Below are 21764 nucleotides of genomic sequence, written 5' to 3'. Positions count from 1 at the left end.
TCACCCCCCCAACCATAAAATTATTTTCATTGCTACATCATCACTATAATTTTGCTACTGTTATGAATCGGGCGACCCACATCAGTTGAGAACCACTGATCTAAAACATCTACACATGACTCCTCAAAGTGTAGATTCTAAAGCCTAGGGTACATATTCTCTATATTCTGATTCCAAAGAGGACACCATAAAGACAGTCGGTTTTCCACTGCGATGGTCTCCTGGCTGGCATCCTTCCTAATAAGCTTTTCTTCTTCTGAGATTAAAAAAGAAAATCCCCTCTGAGGCCATCAAGAGGAATAACATAGTTCACAAAGATGAGGTTCTACCTCCTAACTGGGGAGTGGTGACTGGGCTCTTCAAAGGTCTGCGCAGCCATCACAGTTGCAACAATTGTTCTATACGCATCCATGGGAAAGAGTGACGATTGTTCTATACCCATCCATGAGAAAGTGATGACTGTTCTATACGCATCCATGGGAAAGAGTGACGATTGTTCTATACCCATCCATGAGAAAGTGATGACTGTTCTATACGCATCCATGGGAAAGAGTGACGATTGTTCTATACCCATCCATGAGAAAGTGATGACTGTTCTAATATCCATCCATGAGAGTGACGATTGTACTATACCCATCCATGAGTGACAATTGTTCTATACCCAACCACAAGAAAGAGTGACGATTGTTCTATACACATCCATGGGAAAGAGTGACGATTGTTCTATACCCATCCATGAGAAAGTGACTATTCTATACCCATCCACGAGAGTGATGATTGTACTATACCCATCCATGAGAGTGACAATTTTTCTATACCCATCCACGAGAAAGAGTGACGATTGTTCTATACCCATCCATGAGAGTGACAATTCTACTATACCCATCCATGAGAAAGAGTTGACAAAAGCCAAAAGGCTTAAGGAAACACTGATGGATCATACAAACATCCCTTTCTGCATCCCGTAGATCAGAACTAGATGGTGGTGGTGCCACCAGCAACGGCTCTGCAAAGGAGATCAGAGATTCCTAGAGACAGTGGGGGGAAAAAATGTGGAGCCGATTTCAAGATAACAAGCTCAATGGCTGGATAGACCAGTGTGATGCCCAAGCCTATGGATCTTGGCCTTCTGGTCTGGGAGCGCTTTCACCGTGGCATTCATATAATCAAAGGGCAGCATGTAGCCAAGAACAACGCTCAGAGGGCGACTGGAGGCAGGAAGGACAGTAAGTGGGACACTGAGAATGACAGCGGGTGAGTTAAATCAGAATGTGCATGAATGCTAAACGTAAAACCATGATCCGTTGTGTAAATCTTTCCCCAATTCACAAGTTTAAAAAATCCCTTTAAACATTCTCAATAACAGTAATAATAAACATTCTCATTACTATGTGGCTGCCACCCGCTCCCATGGAAATGCTGAGTTCCCTCCTTTTGAGTGGGAATGGGCAGGGCCAGGAAAGGAAGTGAACAAAGTGTTAGAAGGGGAAGTTGGTGACCTGGACAAGTGCTGTGTCTCATCTCCTCTACTATGAGTGTTAGGTAGCAAGAACAGGGACAGGGGGGTTGTCCCTCCCCATGCCTGCACAAGGCCCCCTACAAGAGGTTGGAAGACAATCAGGCGAGCCTAAGCCAGCCATAAAGACTAACTGGGCACACTCCAATTAACCCCACGCCCCCACACCAGCCAGGTGGGTGGTGCTGTACACCTGGGCGACCCAAAGTAGGCCCACGTGAGCTTAATTCAGCCAATGCGGTCAACCAATACCTTCGACCAAGCCTCCCCAGCCTGAGGTTTAACTACCTTAATGGCGGGACCACCGGCCGGGTTTTTTTCCCATCCTTTGGCTCCTGCTCCTGGGGTGGCTGCGGTGCTGAGGTCTCTCTGGCCTCAGGTCCCTACGCGTGGGTGAGCAGTCCCATGAGGTTGCCGGTGGTCAGTGGTGAAGCCCAGCGTGGCTCATGCGCGGTTTGGCACGCTTCCCCTAAATAGCGTGTACTCCTTTTTTGAGCCTGTAAAACCCGAACCTTCCGTCCTTTATACAAACCCACTTGGATCTCACATCAGGCTTCGGCGTGAATTCTTTCTTGTGCGAAGCTAAGAACCGCTGTATTTCCCACTCGAGAAACCTAACATGACTATCAGCTCCTGGAAGGGCCTCTTGTTTTCCTTTGGGTCCCCAGTATGAGATTTCACTGCATATTTTCTTAGCAGTGTCTGGCATGTGGTAGACTCTCAACAAATGTTTACTGATTATGAGCCAATTAAACTATCAATACATAGCTGTCAAAAAAAAGGGGAAACAAATCTAAATCATTTAAAATGAAAGGAAAAGAGCAAACACTCCCTGTATGTTCTTAAATCAAACCATTTAATGAAAATGATATGGAATGTAAAAAGCACTTTCTTGTTATCAGTAATAGATCACACGGCAAAGAGGGACTGGCATTCTGTAATCAAGCAAAACGTTGGCAGAGTTCAAGCTGCTAAGTCAGATGCTTGAAATTAAGGCTTTCTCTGCAGCTCAGGCATGTCCTAGCTGTACTTCAGAAATGGCCAAAGGAAAAATGGACCCTGTCCTTTGGTACTTTATCCTAATCTTTCTCCATCAGCCCTCAAAACAACCCTTTCCACACACATAAACAAAGCTTAAGAAAAAAGCCCCGTCTTCACAGATTTAAATGGATACCCAAAACAAATATAAAAACAAAACAAAGCACCTAAATGGTGTCAGCTTGCTTCACTTTCTGGTCCCATGGCCCCTCCCATTAATTATTTCATTAATTAATAGCTCAGGTGTTGGTATACGGCCAATAGTCAGATATTAAAAAAGGAATTTGTTTATTGTGGGCAGAGGACACAAACAATATAAAAATCAAAAGCTTATGTGGCATTGACTTGATTTTCCTTTATCAGATGGGACTGGGCTTTTATTTGGATGCATTATGCATGAGCCTCTCAGGAAATCGTCATACAGGGGACAAAGAAGCTGTGGAACAGTCCTTTAGCCAGTGGGTCTCACCTTCTTAATGCCACGACCCTTTAATATAGTTCGTGTTGTGGTGACCCCCCAACCATAAAAATATTCTTGTTGCTACTTCCTGTCATTTTGCCACTGTTATGTATCGAGCAACCCCTGTGAAAGGGTCGTTTGACCCCCAAAGGGGTCGTGCCCCACAGGTTGAGAACTGCTGCTTTAAGCGATTCTTTGGGATCCCTCTTGTCGGTGGGCAAGTCTGCCAGCTCCGGCTTCTTTCCCTTCTGCTTCATTGAACTACAAAACAGTCTGTGGGCGATCAGTGAAGACACTCTGGAAGCCCATCGTCTTGGTGCTGGTCCAGTAGCATTTGTCCACAGCACAGCTGTGAAACGTGAGCATCGTTTCCTCCGTGGCACGTTCCATTTGAGGCGGCCTTTGGTGAAGTCTGTGGCAGCCCAGGTGGGGAGGTGCGGGGCGGAAGGTCGGGGAGCCGGGGAGCCGGGGAGCAGGGCCAGGGAAGCCTTAGTTCACTGCAAATTCTTGGCACAATGTTAGGTAGATAGGTACATATTCTGCAGGTAGTCATAAAATATAATAGCTGATATTTTACAAATCAACTAATTCATCCCCTTCCTTGACTTTACAAATGGGAAGTTAAGTGACTTGCCCCTCGTTAGGAAACTATGTACCCAGTGGCAGAACCAGGATTGGAATCCACATCTCTGGACTTCTAGTTCAATGTTTTTCCCCTTCTTACGATACAATGACTCCTCAAAACAAGGCTCACCACAGTCCAAGGACTTTGCTTTTCCCCATAAACCAGGAGCCAAGAATCCAAACTCCTGTTAGTGAGCTTCATGTGACTGGAGCTGCCCGTTCCAAAAGCTTGCTGTTAAAGTCCCTTGCTTTCCTTGCTATAAACTGACCAGCGTTTGGAGGACTTCTCTACATAACAGAACAAGAGTCCGTGTCGCCGGCAGCAGTTGGCATGAGTGCATACCCTCTAGAGTCCAGGCAACTTTCACTAGTGCAGATGGATAGAAAGCATCTCCCGGGGGACAGTCACACAGGTGTTGTCTGCAGTGTTGAGGAAGGAGGCATACGACCTCACCCAGAGAGGTCGTCCCTGACCACTTTTTAAAGCCCATGGAGACTGAGAAGTGACGCAGGGGGCAGTAATACGCTGCTAATAATGATCACTTTGGATGTGGCAGGTCTTCAAATTTCATTTCACCTTTAATTGAGGTCAATCAATCACCCTGTAGATCAACAATAGGGGCAGTGATTACTGGAGTGCACAAGACAACAGACAGGGGAGATGATTAGGGGCTTCACTACATTTTACCAAGTGTCATTTCCCCTAGCAGGCAAGGATAGGGGCTCCTCTTCTTCAGCAGCAGTCCAAGTTACTGCCTGACGAGGGTGGCTTAGTCAAAGACAACTGCCCCGTCACCTTGCAGTCATTCGGGACATGGTAAAGTACTACCACAGGTGGCTGTCCATCTGCTTACTTCAGTTGGGCAGCCAGCCTCTCAGATACTGATTACTCCACTGCAGGGAAGCAGGATTTGGAAGCGCTGTACATGCTTGAGAGAGGAGTTGATTGAAGAAATGCATGCCAATTTAACAAAACCGAAAGTCTCCGGAGCTGGCCACCAGCTGAGAAAGTCCTAAAGCTATATCTAGGGGCGCCGGATTCTAGGAAATTGTATCTGCTCAGAATCCATTTCTCAAATCTATCATCACAGAATTCATGATAAAATGAATAAACCTGATGGGTAATTTATGATCACTACTTGTTACATTTTTTATAATACAAATCATAACGCAAAGTCCTTAAAATTTGCATTTGGAAAACAGTCAAAATAAATAATCAACATGATTCTCATACTGACAGTTAACAATTCACTACTATTGACAAAGCAAAGTAAAAATAAGTTAGAAACTGCCTCTGCAGACCTAGCGATACTATATGCTATAAACGAAGGCCCTTATGTTTGGTAAAATATATACAGAGAACTCACAATTGTTTGTGAAACTCTGAAAAGATAGCACATTACCTATTATGTAGAATGCCACATATTTTGACAATATATTTGATCAATTTAGCTAATAGGAATTTTAGTCAAATAAGTTGACAAATGATGGCCTATCATATGTCAATATTCAGTGAAATGTAAAAAAAAAAGGGGGGGGGGGAGAACTGGCATTCTCTCATTGCACACCACCAGAGGACTGGGTATTCATTGAACTAAAATAAAACACTGATTATCATGAACAATTTACAAATGATATTAAAACTTTCTACTGAGAAAAACTGAAAAGGCCGTAATAACTGTGTTGAAATTTGCTAGAATTAGAATGCAGCTGAAGTGCCTCGTAACAAAAGGGTGGCTTTTCCACTGCCAGACATCATTCAGACGGACCTCCGGGGAAAAAGTAAGCGAGTGTGAAAAGCCATAAGGCTGACTTTTACTTTCGGTACAGACGTTTTCCCCTTTCCTAAAACGTACTACACATTCAAGAAGTGCATGGAAATACTGTTATTAATCACGTGGCTAGGGTCTTTGTTTTTTCTTGGATATTTCCATTTTCAGGTGGTTCTCTTAACAAGTTAATGTCCACATGGCAGTGAACTACAAAACTGCAGACAGCAAAATTCAAACGTAGAGAAGGACACTTTCTAGAACAAGTCTTGTGAAAGCCTCTTATACATTTAGCAGGATCTCACTGCCCCAAATACATTTTACAAAAATATAGACTTGTGGGCTTTGTGAAATGTGAGAAAGATCACTGTTCTCTGGCATTTGGGGTAAAGGACTGAACAGTTCACGTGACGTGGGCCAGCAATAAGCCGGAAGTGAGGGCGTCGGAATTCCTCGTCAAAATAAATTAAACGGCAGGCGAGTAGTACCTCACGGTCTCGGTTGGCCCACCCTACTGTTCGCTCCGTATCTACTTGGCGCGTTTATAAACGCAGTCCTGCCTCCGTGGGTTGCTCCAATCCCCGGAACTCCAAGTCCTTGAGAAAGCGTGCTGCTGTAAGGCGTGTACCCGTGATTCAGCCCCAAGCCATAAGGTCTTGTTTGTGTGTTTAAAAGAATAACCGGGTTCATGTTTTTTCCAGGGGTGTTAAATGAAAATTCTGGCGGGGGACTGCTGGGTTTGGCCGGGGTGGATGTGACAGGATTCGAGTCATCAGCACTCTTCAAAGGCGGCATCGGGATGACGTGATGATCCGGAAAGTGGAGGGCGCTGGCTGTCACGGGCCCTGACAGTAAGGCAGGCCGAGTCCAGTCATCCTTGAAAATCTGAACTGTCAGAGTAGACACCAGAGTATACAGTCTGTTGGTGACGTGAGCAAGAACCATTTGCTCATTCGCATCTCGTCGGATTCTCACATGCACGGATCCAGCCTAAAAGGGACACGAATGTAAGAAGGACTCGATGAGAAAAGAACCCTTTGTTCATGTTACGATTCTATCAGCACGTGGCAATTCCTTTAAACAAAGGGTGAAGTTTAATGTCTTGACAGTTCTTAAAAACTACTTACTAGTGATTATCCTGATCACCAGTTAATAAAATCATCTGTGATTGGGGAAAAAAAGAGGCTCTTTAAGAAAACACATTTTAAGGGAGGTGGGAGGAGGCTAAAAATAACAAACAAACACATTTACTGGTTGTCTACTAGGGGCTAAGCTTTATAAACAAATATAAAAAATGAGTGAAGACCGTTATCATTCACAGAGGAGGAATGAAGTCTATTTAAAACTAGGGAAGGTGTTGGCTGCTAATTGCAAGGTAGCAGCTTGGACCGCCCACTGCTCCGTGGGGGAGGATGAGGCAGTCTCCTCTAGGATGGAGTTAGAGGCCGGGAAACCGCAGGAAGGGGCAGTTCTGTTCTGTCCTATGAATCAGAATTGATTTGATGGCACTCGGTTGGTGGTTTAGATGGTTTATAATTTCAACACGTGGAGGCAGGCATTCCAAGCTGAGGGAACAACAATTAAAATGCATGGCATGTTTGGATAAGAATCAGCAACCATACTAATACATGAGAGTACAATTATTTCAGGAGACAAAAGAAGAAGGACAGGAAAGAGAAGGGCAAAAGGAAGGAAGGACAAGAGGAAGGTTCAGTAGATTAACAGAGGGCTGTAAAAATCACAATAGTTTTTATTAGTATTATTATAACAGCAACAATGTAACAAAAGTACAATAAGCAGAATCCAGAGGGGAAAAAGAGTCAGCTCGGCTGACTGGCTGGGAACCAGCTTGGGCAAGAACAGCAGGTGCTCAGATGAACAGGTGGGTTCCTGATATTCCCTGGACAGAAGCAGGAACACTTGATCGCTAACTGGTTGAAACGCATGAGGGTTTCAGAGTCATCAAGAATGATCTCAAGGTTTCTAGACGGGGTTACTAGAACAGGGAGCCCATTACGATGATCGATGATCGTGAGATGTATGCTTATTGACTTTGAAAGGTATTTGCTACATAGTATGTATTTAAAAGTAAATAAAATAAATATTTGAAATAAAATTTAAATGTACAATAGTAGATAGAGCAATGCTCTGATTTTGGGTAAAATGCAGATATTGCAAAAAAAAGTACCTCTAGAATTATTAAGGAATATCTAATCTCTTATTTTTAACTTAGCCATACATACTAATTTTCTAATCATCAGGTATTATCTGTGTAATAAAGTTTAAATAAAAATATACAGTATGTAAAATTAAGCAAACTATCCAGCAGATATTCCATGCTGATTTCTAGGTAAACTCAGATTTTCAAAGGTAAAAAAAAGTATAACAAAGCATAAACACCAACCTAAATTAATCAAAAAATTAGTTTAGTTATGATGTGCTTGAATCTAGGCTGACACGCTATATATAGAGCAGTAATAAGAGCTTTTATAAATCACGAGAAAGGGAAAATGTGAACTCTTGCTTGTCACTCGTAGGTAAGAGAAGCCACCTCTAGAAATCAAGTCATCTCTGATGTCACCCATTTCTGTCATCCATCTCATAGGTGTCACTATGCAGAACTATGGACTATACGGTGTCCCCTTGCTGTGTAACTTAGAACTCAAAGACATTACACTACATAGAAAACATATCTGCTTTTAATATTTTTCTGTACATGAAATCCAAGATAGGTAAATCTATAGAGGCAGTAACTGGAGTAAGGGTTCCTTGGGGGTATGGCGGGAGCCCTGGTGGTGTAGTGGTTACACATTGGGCTGGGAACCACATGGTCAGCAGTTCAAAGCCACCATCAGCTCCATGAAAGACCAGACTTTCTACTCCCATAAACAGTTCCAGTCTCAGAAACCCACAGGAGGGTGCTATCAGTCAGCACTGACTAAACCGCAGTGAGTTCTGGGGGGATGGCAGGGGAGGTTGGGCGAAATAGGGTGATAATAACGAGTAGAAGACAGAAGAAAGTGTTCTAAAACGGATTTGTAGTGATGATTTCACAACTCTTCTTGGCATGACAGAGCTACTGAATTGTATGATATGTGAATTACATGCTAATAAAACTGTGGGAAATAAATAAATAAAAACAAAAGATCATTTAACTATACAAAAGAACAGGAAAATATACCTGAGCATGGTTTGAACAAAGCCTCCTGTGATTATGGTGCATGCTTTCACCAATGGCTTTTGTGACATCTATTTTTGGCAACTAAAAAGCTTTTATTAATGTCCTGGACCTAACTATTTACATAGGCATGGCTCCTAAATATCCAAGTGCTAATTAAGATAATTACATTCTTTGTGTTTATAAGACACCCAACTGCAACACTTGCCTATAGGTTTTTTAATATCCTCTGCACAATTAGAGGAATGGTTACAAATGAGCGACTCTCCTGGGGGAATGGATATTGGCATGAATAAGCATTCTGGAGGGAAATTTGCATTAAAAGCCATAAAAATATGAATATCTTTTGACTCATAAAAATCACTTCTTCAAAGGTAATTCACCACCAACCTCCCTTCCTTTTTCCCTGTAAATCTACAACTGCTCTAAAAGAGAAAATGTATTAAAGAATTCACCTTAAGGGATAAGGGCAGATATGTGCACAAATTAATCCACAAAAATGTTTATTGCAGTCCTGTTTAGACATGAAAATAGACAACGACCTCAATGTCCAGGAGGGGACCGATTAAATACTAATGTCCAGCTGGGACTCGGAAGATGGACGCAGGGGTGACAGTTTTTGAACCATTCAAGGACAGCCTAACCAAACCTAAGGACAACTACAAAAACAGGGCAAAACAAGAAAAACCCCGTAGGTAACAGGGTACCCCCCAATACAAGCTGTGAGATTGACAAGGTACCAGGACCCGTGCAGGAGGAGGTGGCAACAGGGTGTCTGAGAGACCGAAATGCCCCAGAGCAGCCAACGGGGACACCATCGTGGGCAGACGACTTGAGAGGTGCCACGAGATGCACGCTCAGGACATCTCCAGAGTGAGCGCGTACAACGGGTTTGCAGTGAGGCCTCAAGGGCTGCAGGGACCTGAGTCCCGTGAGCTCCCCGCAGTAACCGGGCAAAGCTCATTTCTACAGAAAGCCTCATGCTAAGGAAAACAAATGGGAACAGAATTCAAATTAAGAAGTCCAGTGCAGACAAAGGAAACAGAGGTTCAGGTAACAACGAGAGAGAAAACATGCCCACTTCACAGAATCAGCAGAAGAGGCAGCGCCAGAGCCAGGCATTCAGACACAACTACACCACTCCTTATTTTCAAGGTGTAGGAAAACTAAACGGGCAACAGAAAAGGGCTGAAGTCAAGCCCCACACAAAGTTAAAATTAAAAGCGAGTATGGAACAGAGAATAAAAGATCACTAGAAGTATCTATGAAAACTGGAGCTCTGACAAAACACGCGAGCCGATGTGAAATAAGAACCACAAAAATCAGAAGTAGAAAACCTCAAATTAGAGAACAGAATGACAAAAAGAGGTGAAAATACAAGAGAAATCGTGCCTTCAGAAACGAAGACCACCAGAAGGAAGACAAAACCAAAGAAAGATACACCCGGAGAGATCAAAGAGGAAAAGAACAACTTTTGACGTCGAAATGAAATGAAGAGATCACAAGAACTGAGAGGAAGTAACAAATATGAGAGAAAGGGAAAGTCCCCACATGCACGCCATTTCCCGAAGAAGAAAAGCCGGGCAAGAGAACGCGACTGTCGACAGCGTTAACATACTGTGTCAGCAGCACGTTGTCAGGGGGAAGGCCACGCTGCTTCCTAAAGTCGAGGGGCAGCCCTAGAGAGGAAGCCCTGACAAGGAGGACTGACACGGTGGCAGGACACTGGGCTTGAACATGAGAACCATTGTGAGGACGGCACAGGTGTGCGCGGGGCTGCTTTCTCTAGTACATGGGGTCACTATGGGGCAGAGCTGACTCCACCCCCCCACCCCCCACCAACAACAACAGAGTTTGAAGGAAAAACCATCTGTTTTGCTTAGGTCACTGAATGCATGTATATTTCAAAATCCATAAAATAAAAATGAAAATCAAAGGCTCTATGACTATATCTATATTTTTAAAAATCATTTTATTGGGAGCTCGTACAACTCATCACAATCCATACATCCATCCATTGTGTCAAGCACATGTGTACATTTGTTGCCATCATCATTCTCAAAACATTTACTTTCTACTTGAGCCCTTGGTATCAGCTCATTTTTCCCTTCCCTCCCCGCCCCCCTCCCTCATGAACCCTTGATAGTTTATAAATTATTATTTTGTCATGTCTTACACTGTCCGACGTCTCCCTTCACCCACTCTTCTGTTGTCCATCCCCCAGGGAGGGGGTTATATGTAGATCCTTGTGATCGGTTCCCGGTTTCTACCCCACCTTCCCCCTACCCCTCTGGTATCGCTACTCTCATTATTGGCCCTGAGGGGTTTATCTGTCCCTGTGTTTCCAGTTCTTATCTGTACCAGTATACATCCTCTGGTGTAGCCAGATTTATAAGGTAGAATTTGAATCATGATAGTGAGGGAGAGGAAGCATTAAAGAACTAGAGGAAAGTTGTATGTTTCATCGCTGCTACACTGCACCCTGACTGGCTTTTCTCCTCCCCACGACCCTTCTGTAAGAGGATGTCCAGTTGCCTACAGATGGGCTTTGTGTGTCCACTCCACACGCCCCCTCATTCACAGTGATATGCTTTTTTTTGATGCCTGATACCTGATCCCATCGACACCTGCTGGATCAGGCTGGATCGCTTCTTCCATGTGGGCTTTGTTGCTTCTCAGCTAGATGGCCGCTTGTTTACATGCAAGCCTTTAAGACTCCAGATGCTATATCTTTTGATAGCTGGGCACCATCAGATTTCTTCACCACATTTGCTTATGCACCCGCTTTGTCTTCAACAGTTGTGTCGGGAAGGTGAGCATCATGGAATGCCAGTTTAATAGAACAAAGTGTTCTTGCATTGATGGAGTACTTGAGTGGCTCTATGAATATTTAAAATACGTTTTCAGCTTTAAAAACTCAAAAGTATAAGGGAGGGAGGGTGGGGGAGGGAGGGAAAAAATGAAGAGCTGGTACCAAGGGCTCAAGTAGAAGGAAAATGTTTTGAAAAGGATGATGGCAACATAAAATGGGCTTGACACAATGGATGTATGGATTGTTATAAGAGCTGAAAGAGCCCCAAGTAAAACGATTTATAAAAAAAACCCCAAACCTAAAAAGTATATTGTAAGTTATAATTAAAGTAATAAAAAGAAAACATACCAATGAGCCAAAACCTAGGGTCCAAAAATGCTCATTTCGGACTTCCAAAACTCCATCCAAGGTAGATACCTAAAAACAAAACAACACCACAGAAATTGCTGATCACAGCTAACACAACCCAGTTTACCATCAAGACAGCTCAGCCTTAGGCTTGCTCTAAACGTACAAATGCATCAATGGCCCAAAACTCTTTGGGGTTCTTGGGTGCCATCAAGTTGGTTCCAACTCACAGCTAACAGGAATCTGAGGCCGCTCCAGATACCATTCCTGTTTGATCAGTGCTGACTAAAGTCTTGTTTCCCCATTTCCTTCTAGAATCAGGTCCTGGCTGCTCAGTCTTAACCCCAGCCCCCATCACCACACCTTGCTCACTATCTATACTTCTTTATTAATATGACATTTACTGAATTACACTCTGTACTTACAATATCAGATTTCTTTCTTTTGAATCTTAATCATTTCTCTGGATTCCCTTATAACAAGCCTCTGCACAAGATGTTATTTGGATGTGGACCAATAAGACATTCCAAGACAGGCACATAGACAGTGTAGCTCACTGGTTCAGTGGCACTGGTCACATACCCAGACTTCTCTTGCTGAGATAAGCAGGCGGCGATATTGTAAAAGTGGTTCTTTTACCAATAACAAATAGTTTAAAAGTGTCAACATCCAAATAATTAAATTATTTTATGCCCTCCTTCAGTAGCAAGTGGAAATTTATAACAATAGAAAGTCTACCATAACCAAATACTTCAAATGAATGAGCCAAAGAGGTTTGGGCCTCAGGATTATCATCTCAGGGGATATCAGTGGCAACTGACATAACATAGCCCACAAAGACATCCTACTTTAGTGAACAGAAGGCTGGGTCTTCAAACCTTGCAGGTGGCCACCAAAGGTATAACTATAAGTCTCCTCCCATTCAGGGCAAAGGAGAGTGGGAAAAAAAAATCACACACAAGGAAACAATTAATTCAAAGGATTAATGGACATGTGAACCTCAGCTACCAACAGCCAGAGACCAGGAGAACTCAATGGTGCTCAGGTACCTCTGCTGACCACTCTGAGAGGGATTACAACAGGAGGTCCTGGACAGGGTGAGAGGAAAATGTGAACCAAAACTCAAAAATCATAAAAAAGATTAGGCTCACTGGTTTGATAGAGACCGGTAGAATCCCTGAGCCGAAACCCGTAAGTATCCTTTAGGACTAAAAGTTAACTAACTCCATGGCCCAGCTTTCAGGCAAATGACCGCCAGGCCTGTGTGGTGAACAGTAACACCAGAGACACACACTCCTTAGAACAATCAGCAGTGTTGTTGTTAGGGGCCTTCGAGTCAGTTCCAACGTACAGCAGCTCCACGCACAGCAGAGCTAACACTCAGTCCTGTGCCATCTTCACAAGCCATGCCTCCGCTAGAGGCCACTGGGGCAGCCACTGTCATCCATTTGGTTGAGGGTTGTCTCTCTTCTGCACTGACCTTCAACTTTATCAAGTATGATGCTGTTTTCCAGGGATCGGTCCCTCCTGATGTGTTCAAAATACACGAGACAAAGTCTAGTCATTCTTGCATCTAAACAGCACCCTGCGGTAAATCTGCCAAGACAGATTTGGTCAATCTTCTGACAGTCACGCGTGTATTTATTTTTTTTACTAATGCAAAGACAACATTCTTCTTCAGTCGTCCTTATTCAGGGTCCAGCTTTCACCTGCATACGAGGCCAGTGAAAAGACCGTGGCTTGGGCCAGGCGCACCTTAGTCCTCAAAATGGTAACTACTTTTTGCAGCACATTTGTCCAATACAATACGTCAAATATTTCCTGACTGCTGTTTCCATGAGCGTTGATCGTGGATCCAGGTAAAATGAAATGCTTTTTTTTTTTTCTTACTTTTACTGGGGCTGTTACATAAAATGAAATTCTTGAGCAGTTCGCTTCTCCAATCATCATGATGTCATTTACTGGTCCAGTTGTGAGGATTTTTGGTTTCTGCATGTTGGATGTGTAATGCATACTGAAAACTGTTGTCGTCAATCATCATCAAGTGTTTTAAGTCCTTTGGCTTTCAGCAAGTAAGGTTGGGTCACCTGCATATCTACAGGTTGTTACTGAGCCTTCCTCCAATCCTGATGCCACATTTTTCTTCACATAATCCAGCTTCTCGGATTATGTGCTCAGCCTACAGACTGAATAAGTATGGCTATTACTTACAGAATACAAACCTGATGTGTATTTTTATTGATTAAAACTATGCTGGAGTACAATGAAAGGCTCTAGAATTCCCAGTCTTCCCAAAGGTATTCAGTTTATTATAATCCACAGAGCTAAATGCCTTTCCAGTCAGTAAAACACAAGTAAACATTTTGTTGGTATTCTCTGCGTTAGCCAAGATTCATCTGATGGCAGCAGTGATATCCTTTGATCTACGTCTTCTTAATCTGGCTTGGATTTCTGGCAGCTCCTTTTTTGGTGTACTGCTGTAATTGTTGTTTTTAAATTATCTGGAACATTTTTATTTGTATGTAATATGATTGATATTGTTTCATAATTTACACCTTTTGTTGAGTCACCTTTCTTGGGAATGGGCATAAGTATGAATATTTTTCAGTCACTTGGCTAAGGCAATTGTATTCCAATTTTTGGGGGGATAGACAAGTGAGCACCTCTAGTGCTTCATCCATTTGTTGAAACATTTCTATTCCTTGAAACCATGTTTTCGCAAATGACTTCAATGTAGCTTGAATTTCTTCCTGTTGTTTTAAAAAAAAAAAAAGGGTTTCTTGATTCTGTTACTCCCTAAAATGGTTAAATGTTTCCAATTCTTTTTGGTATAGTGATTTTGTAATATTCCTTGAATCTTCTTTTGATGCTCCCTGCTGGTGGTGTGGTTACGCACCACTACACTGCAATCTGCAAGGTTGAAAGTTTGAAACCAGAGCTGCTCCACAGAAAGACTGGGTTTCTACTTGTGTAAAGTGTTAGTCTCAGAAACTCACAAGAGTAGTTCTACCCTATCCTATAGGGTTGCTATGAGTTGGCATCCACTTGATGGTAGTGAGCTTAGTTTTTGGTTTGGGTAAGTCATTCAAGAATCAAAAGAAGATTCAGGAATATATAGTCATTATACCAAAAAGAATTGGTAACATTCAACCATTTCATGGAGTAACATAAAATTCAAGAACCTTTTTTTTTTTTTTTTAACAGGAAGAAATTCACACTGCATTGAAGTCATGGGCAAACACAGCTTCAGGAACTAATGGACTACCAATTAAAATGTTTCGAAAGAAACATCCCATATTTTCACCATATTCAATATTATAACTCAAGGCTTGAACTTTTTCTTTAGTTCTTTCAGCTAGAAAATGCTGAGCATGCTTTTCCCTTTTGGTTTTCTAATTGTAGATTTTTCACATTTCATTATAATACTTTGTCTCTTTGAGCTGCCCTTCGAAGTTTTCTGTTCAGCTCCTTGCCACCATCATTTCTTTTTTATTATTATTTTTTTCCCCCACCATCATTTCTTCTGTGCCTTAAAGGGCATGTTTCCACATCCCTTTTGACACGCGCGCTTTGGCCTGTCCTTTCTTTCCTGTCTTCTTAATGACCTTTTATCTTCTTCTTCTTTTTTTTTTTTTTATAACATGCATGGTGTTTTATTTTTGGAAGAATAGTTCTAAAACATCACACTAAATCAGGTTGAAAGGTAAAGTTTAAAATAGACTGTTTTATAAGAATGTTATAACATATGTAATGATGGTTCACTCTACAAAATCTTCATCTCAGCGCATGTGATACACCTCGTTGGCAGGAGCACTCAGGTATTCCAAACTAGCCAGTCATCATTTTTCTCTTGTCTGCATAGACTTCTTCTCGTTAGCTGCCTTCTGCTTTTGTTGCATGATCTCAGAATCCCTCTGCTTCCTCTGAGAGGTAGTCAAGTGATCTTCTTTTCTTTCTCCCCTGCTAATCTCCTGGGGTTTCTTCGTGTTTTTCTGGCGGGCAAGTTCCCTTTGATTTCCACGGGCCATGCCGACCACAGGGACAGAGCCTGGGAGAGAGCGACTCGGAGAAGCAACAGTTCTCTCGCACGCACGGCTGGCGTCCCTTTTAGCTTCTTCATGCATGATGGCCTTCACTTCATGTCCTCCCACCACTTATCTGCGTCTTTCATCATTAATGTTAAATGTATCAAATTTACTCTTGAGATGGTCCCTAAATTTAGGTGGGATATACTCAAAGTCATATCTTGGTTCTCTTGGACTTGTTTTAATTTTCTTCTGCTTGAACTTGAACCTGGATATGAATAATCAACCCTACAAGATCAAAATGGCAGCATTTGTCCAGAGAGAAAGCTCAGAAGGCTTGGAGGGATAGGAAACAGATGAACAGAAATGTCAACACAGGGAGGAAGTGGAATGAGGGCTGTAACATTGAAATCAATGTCACAAAGCAAAATGTGTATGAATTGGTGAATGGAAAATCAATTTGCTCTGTACACTTTCACTTGTATAGCTGACAGAGCAATCTCTAGGTCACTACTTTCCACATTTATTTCAAGTGAACGTGGTTTCTAAACTGAGCAGTTTCTCACAGCTTTTTATTTTTTGTCATTACATAAGGGGACTTCAAAAGGTTCATGAAATAATGTAATTTACAATTCCCTAACACACAGCATTATTGTCAATTCCTTAATTACAAATTAAAATGTTTTCATTTACTACTCCATCTTACCTCTCTGATAAGTTTATCCAATTGGCCAATAACATGAGGTGGGGTTGTCTAGGGAGAAAAAAAATAAAATATAAATAACCTAGGGAGCCAACATTTTTACTCAAGAGGTCCTGAACCCAAAATAATTAGGTTTTATCTGACACTAAACTGTACATGTATAAACTGTTGTTCAATTGGTATATGTTTTGCTACATATATTGCCAACAAGAGAGATAAAAAAATTTTTTGATAAAAATTTTTAAACAGTAATCAGGTTATTATCACAGTCTCTGCTTTGACATCTGTCCTAACATGCTTAAGGGAACAGGGGTTTCAATTGGTTCCACTGGCGGCACTAGCAGCAAGAATCAGCTCATGTTCATTTCTTAACCAGCTGCTCCCAAACTATAGAGGTCTTAAAGAACCAACCCACCAACCAAAAATCGGAACGAAATGGTTAGACCAGTAGTACTTTGTATATAGGACACTGATCCAGAGCCCTCAGGAATGAAGGTCTGGGTCATAAAGCACTCTCTGACTATTATTGCTATTGCTGCTGGGGATGGTGCTTAAGTCCCTATATTTCAGAAAGACCAGAGACAGAAGGAAAACACATGATTATACACTGAACTCTGGGAAACCAGCTCTCTACACAGGTGTTTCCACTGTTTTAATGAGTCATTTCTCATTTTAATTTAACTTAATCTTACTTTGTCATTTTTCATTTTAAGCCTGAAATTTAACAATCTCATTGATCCGATGACAGAATATAACAATCACAATCAGATTACACAACAGTGAAAATATATTTATTGGGGGGTAAATAAGTAACATTACATAAGTACATTTTAAAGTACGATTGCTATCACTTTAAACAGGATTAGAGGCAAGCAATCTTAAGTTCATGGGTCTGTCTTTTTTTTTTGGGGGGGGTCTGTCTTAAAGTACAAATACAGAAGGATTTGTGATCCCTTTATAAGCCAGATAAATTTCATCTGGTTCTTACTCTATAACTTTCAGCGATTATTTTCTACGTCATTTCTAACAATGTCCGCCAGCAGCTAGATGTTTCACTAACTAAGAGAAGAAGAACGAGAACAATTTTGGAATTGGAAGGAGAACACAGCAATAATAAACATGCACATCTGAAGAAGAACTGTACCTGGAGTAGCACTTTCCCACTGTACACACTCATGGGATACATGGTGCCAAACGTCATCAGAGCAATGGCTATGGCGGAAGCAGTGTCTACAGCAAAGTAGTTGCTAAAAGGAAAAACAATTCTAAATTTTAAATGTGTGCCTCTCTGGGCCCTCACAATGCAAACTCAAAACAAAGCCATCAAATCAATGCCGACTCATAGCGACCACACAGAACAGGGGAGAATTGCCCCTCTGAGTTTCTGACTGGTAACTCTCTGTAGGGGCAGAAACTGCTGACCAATATGCCATCAGGGGTCCTTACAAAGCTACTGAACATTAATGATAGAAAGCATAGGTCTGCTTTTCCACAATTGGCTACTATTGGTAAAGCGAGTGTCTTAAAAACATTTTTCCCACCAAAGTTTACCCGCAGAACAACAATTATGACAATTAGTATAAAGAGGGTCAGTGGAGGGTAAAATACTGATATCATTTTCCATACATGCATTTTTAAGTCAATCCCTTATAAACTAGAAGATTCCAAATGTATGTTTGTTTCATTCAGGAAGACATGTTAAAAACGTAAGCAACTCCTAACGGAGAGACTAATGAACTTCATCAATGATTCTTTCCATTTTCTGTAAACAATTACTGTCAAGTACCCTGGGAATTTTCAACATAAAGAGTCTCCAGGATAAGTCATAGGAACACTGTGGACAAAGTGCAGTATCGCAACATGAGTTCAGATGGTGCTAAAGTTCCCATGAGTTTTACAACATAGAGTCTCCAGAATCTTTCAAAATTCCCTGTGAATTTTACACTGTGAAGAGTCTCCAGGATTTGTCATAGAAACACTGTGGCCCATGTACAGCATCTCATCAGGAGTTCAGATGGAGCTGAAGTTGACAAGACAGAACAAAATGTATTAAAAGCTGATTGTGTATTCTTTCATCTTATCCCGCGTGTTGGGACTTGAACATGGGTAAGACATAGGCCTTAGCCTTGAAAAGGTGTGGAAAAAAAAAAAGAAAAGGTGTGGGGGTGGGGGTGGGAGGGAGGAGTAATGAGAAGCTGATACCAAGGGCTCAAGTAGAGAGAAAATGTTTTGAAAATTGGCAACAAATGTAAAAATGTGCTTGACACAATGGATGGATGGATGAATTGTGATAAGAGTTGTACAAGCCCCCAATAAAATGATTTAAAAAAGAAAAGGCAGGAGATACCCATGTAAAATCATTATGAATGAACTGGTATATGTTTTGCTATTATGGTTTCAATAATAACAAATAAAATTATATATAATTTTATTATGCACATTTCTTTACTTAATTCAAAAATAATTTACATGTGCATATATTTATTTACATAATTTAATAATTTAAATAATTTTATCATGTATATATACACACATACATTATATATGTGTGTATGTATATATGAACATATACACAATTTTATTTACTTTGTTGTTGAATCTCTCAAATTGAATACTCTTACTTCCTGCACTGTGATTCCAATAAACCATTCAACTGTGAAGGGAAAAAAAAGTGAGTGGAGACGAACCTACTACATAGAAAACCATAATGAAACACTTGGAGACTAACAGAAGTCTCTTCGTTACCTCTGATGTACAACAGAAGTGAAGGGAAACATCATACGCAGATTTCAAGGACTGATCAGTTTATAACCCCCCTAAAGGACAGGCTGGAGTCCCCATCCTGATAGGAACTTTTACTGGGAGTGTGGGGTCTCGTCCATTATGACTTTTACTCAGATTAGCTGGGACCCAACCCTTGTAGCTGAACTTCACCCACATTAATTAGGGAGCCCACTTTGAATTGGTAGGGAGTGTATGAGTGGCTCCTAAAACTGCAACACCTAAAACTAGAATTTTCCTCATCGAGATGAGCAACTTGAGATTTGCCCTGAAAAAGACCTGCTCAAGTAAAGAATGAATCTGATGATGCCCTGATTGAGGAATGGAGAGACGTGTTTGATCTTTTTGTCAGGAATCTTCCCAGAACTCACCTACATACCTTTTCTTGAGTTTCATGATATTTCTTTTACCCTGAGTCAAATCTCAAATTGTATACTCTTACTTCCTGCATTATGACTCTAATAAGCCACACAATGGTGAGTGGAAACAAATCTAGTGAGGTAGGGATATTCTAAAAATCTACCATGTATACTCATGGATAAGCCGAGTTTTTCAGCACATTAAAAAAAAATCATTTTTATTGGGGGCTCATACAACTCTTACCAAAATCTATACATCCATCCATTGTGTAAAGCACATTTGTACATTTGTCAGCAGGAGGAAATGCAGGGTTTCCAGTGTGCATTACAGATTGTGGCGATAAATACTTACCAGATTTAATGCTCTAACTTTCTTGATGAAGAGACTTGAGGAAAAGATTTGACCAACGTTACATACACCATCAGCAAAAACATTAGGTTGAACCACCAATGCCTTTAAAAGACAGGCCTAGAAGGTGAAATGACACTTAACAGCAATAAGAAGTACTTACTTAATCTCAATTAGCATATATGTAATACATAAAGCAAATGCTCCAGCAAGATCGATCAAAACAAATGGGTTCATTCGGGGAAGAAAGATACTGCTGAGTCCTGGAATAATTCCACACAAGCTATGAAAACAATGAATACAAAAATTATTCATTAGGAAAAAAAATTATTCATTAGGACTCATGTAATACTACTGAAAACCTTATATAAGATGACTTCAATTTTAGAATTATGGTATATGTTTTTTTATAAAGCAAAGAGGACTTGGAAATTGTTTTTTACACAGAAATGTCTTATATCATCAATTAAAAAGAGAGTGTAAGATCAAAAATCTAACCTTAGAAAAATTTTATCCTCTGAAATGAGTAATTGCTAAATAAATCTATTTCTTCTGCACCACCCCCTCCTACACGCCCCCCACCCAAAGGATGAATTTTATTGCATCTTAAAAAGTAGGAATCATCTGGTTTCTTATTTCTGTGGGTGGACAACTCTTAGCTCTCATCAGTCTGTTAAATTATAGGCATACTTTGTTTTATGGTGCTTTGCTTGATTGCATTTTGCAGACAATGCATTTTTAACAAATTGAAGGCTGTGTCAATCTTGCCTCAAGCAATTCAATTGGCACTGCTTCTCCAAAAGCATGTGCTCACTCTATGGCTCTGTGTCACGTATTGAAATCCTCACTACTTCAAACTTTTCATGCTATTAAACACTTAACTGATAGTATAAACCTAACTATTGACTGCACTGGGAAACCAGAAAACTCATATGGTTTGTTTTAATGTGACATCCACTTTATTGCAATGGTGTGAAACCGAACCCACACAATCTCCTTGGTGTGCCTGTATGGCTTTGGCAGAGACATAGATTTTATCCACGTTTTCTGGTATCCTTGCTTTTAACCACCATGCCTGCTGAATTCAAGCAGAGCAATCTGACTCAAACCCAGTGTCCTTTAAGGGTCCGTTCATCTTCCTTGGCTTGATATTCTGAATGAGCCACACCTGCCTCATCTGAAGCCTGTGAATGTATTTTTCATCTGAGAAATTTTGGAGATACCAATTAAACAGGATTGACAGTTCAGAAATAAACCCCTACACCTATAGTCAGTTGATTTTTTTACAAGGATATACACTAGAGAGAGTCTCTTTAACAAATAGTACTAGGACAAATGGATCACTATAAATGAATGAAGCCAGGCTCACTCCATACACAAACATTAACTCAAAATGGACCAAAGACCATAATCTTATTAGAATAAAACAGAGGTTCAGCTTTGGAAAATAATATTTACAATGTTTTCTTATACATTTTTAAATTATTGTATATGACACCAAAAGCACAAGAAAAGGCAAAAGATAAACTTTCCTTCAACAAAGGATTTTCCCAAAAAACTGAAAAGACAGCGTGTGTGCGTGTGTGCGCTTAATATCCAAAAAATACAAAGAATTCTTACAAGTTAACAAAAAAGGGAAAGAAATCAGTCAAAAACGACAGCACTGGAGACACAGTGTAGGAATTGCGCCCGATCTGATCCTGCCACACTGAGGCAAAACACTGGGGGAGTGCAGCGGAACAGCAAGGGAATGGAACGGAAAGGTCCCCAGGGAATGCTAAAGGTGGACTTTGGGGCCAGGG

The 21764-nt window shown here is 41.1% G+C and overlaps 2 protein-coding genes across 2 annotated transcripts in view; both read right to left on the bottom strand.

Moving 5' to 3' along the window:
- Positions 1 to 4198: 4198 nt before the first annotated feature.
- SLC30A6 (solute carrier family 30 member 6) overlaps positions 4199 to 21764 on the bottom strand; it is a 37657-nt gene continuing 20091 nt past the window's right edge. The window contains exons 8-12 of the mRNA XM_004718138.2: positions 20126 to 20245; positions 17618 to 17720; positions 16477 to 16524; positions 11746 to 11814; positions 4199 to 6397 (exon numbers count right to left, since the gene is read on the bottom strand). Of these exons, the coding sequence (XP_004718195.3) occupies positions 5897 to 6397; positions 11746 to 11814; positions 16477 to 16524; positions 17618 to 17720; positions 20126 to 20245 (841 nt within the window). The 3' untranslated portion in view covers positions 4199 to 5896. The remainder of the gene's footprint in view (positions 6398 to 11745; positions 11815 to 16476; positions 16525 to 17617; positions 17721 to 20125; positions 20246 to 21764) is intronic.
- On the bottom strand, positions 15567 to 15773 carry LOC101642073 (small EDRK-rich factor 1-like). The gene has a single exon (XM_045287051.1). The coding sequence runs from the start codon at positions 15771 to 15773 to the stop codon at positions 15585 to 15587; it is 189 nt and encodes a 62-aa protein (XP_045142986.1). The 3' UTR covers positions 15567 to 15584.

Source organism: Echinops telfairi, unplaced genomic scaffold (genome assembly GCF_000313985.2).
Source record: "Echinops telfairi isolate 266 unplaced genomic scaffold, ASM31398v2 ScPeMD7_10;HRSCAF=50, whole genome shotgun sequence".
In the NCBI taxonomy this organism is placed as follows: Eukaryota; Metazoa; Chordata; class Mammalia; order Afrosoricida; family Tenrecidae; genus Echinops; species Echinops telfairi.
Note: the sequence above shows the minus strand (reverse complement) of the source record. Positions and strands in the feature narration are given on the sequence as shown.

Coding starts and splice junctions, on each gene's coding strand:
- LOC101642073 (XM_045287051.1), bottom strand. CDS start 15,773: ATGGCCCGTGGAAATCAAAGGGAACTTGCCCGCCAGAAAAACACGAAG.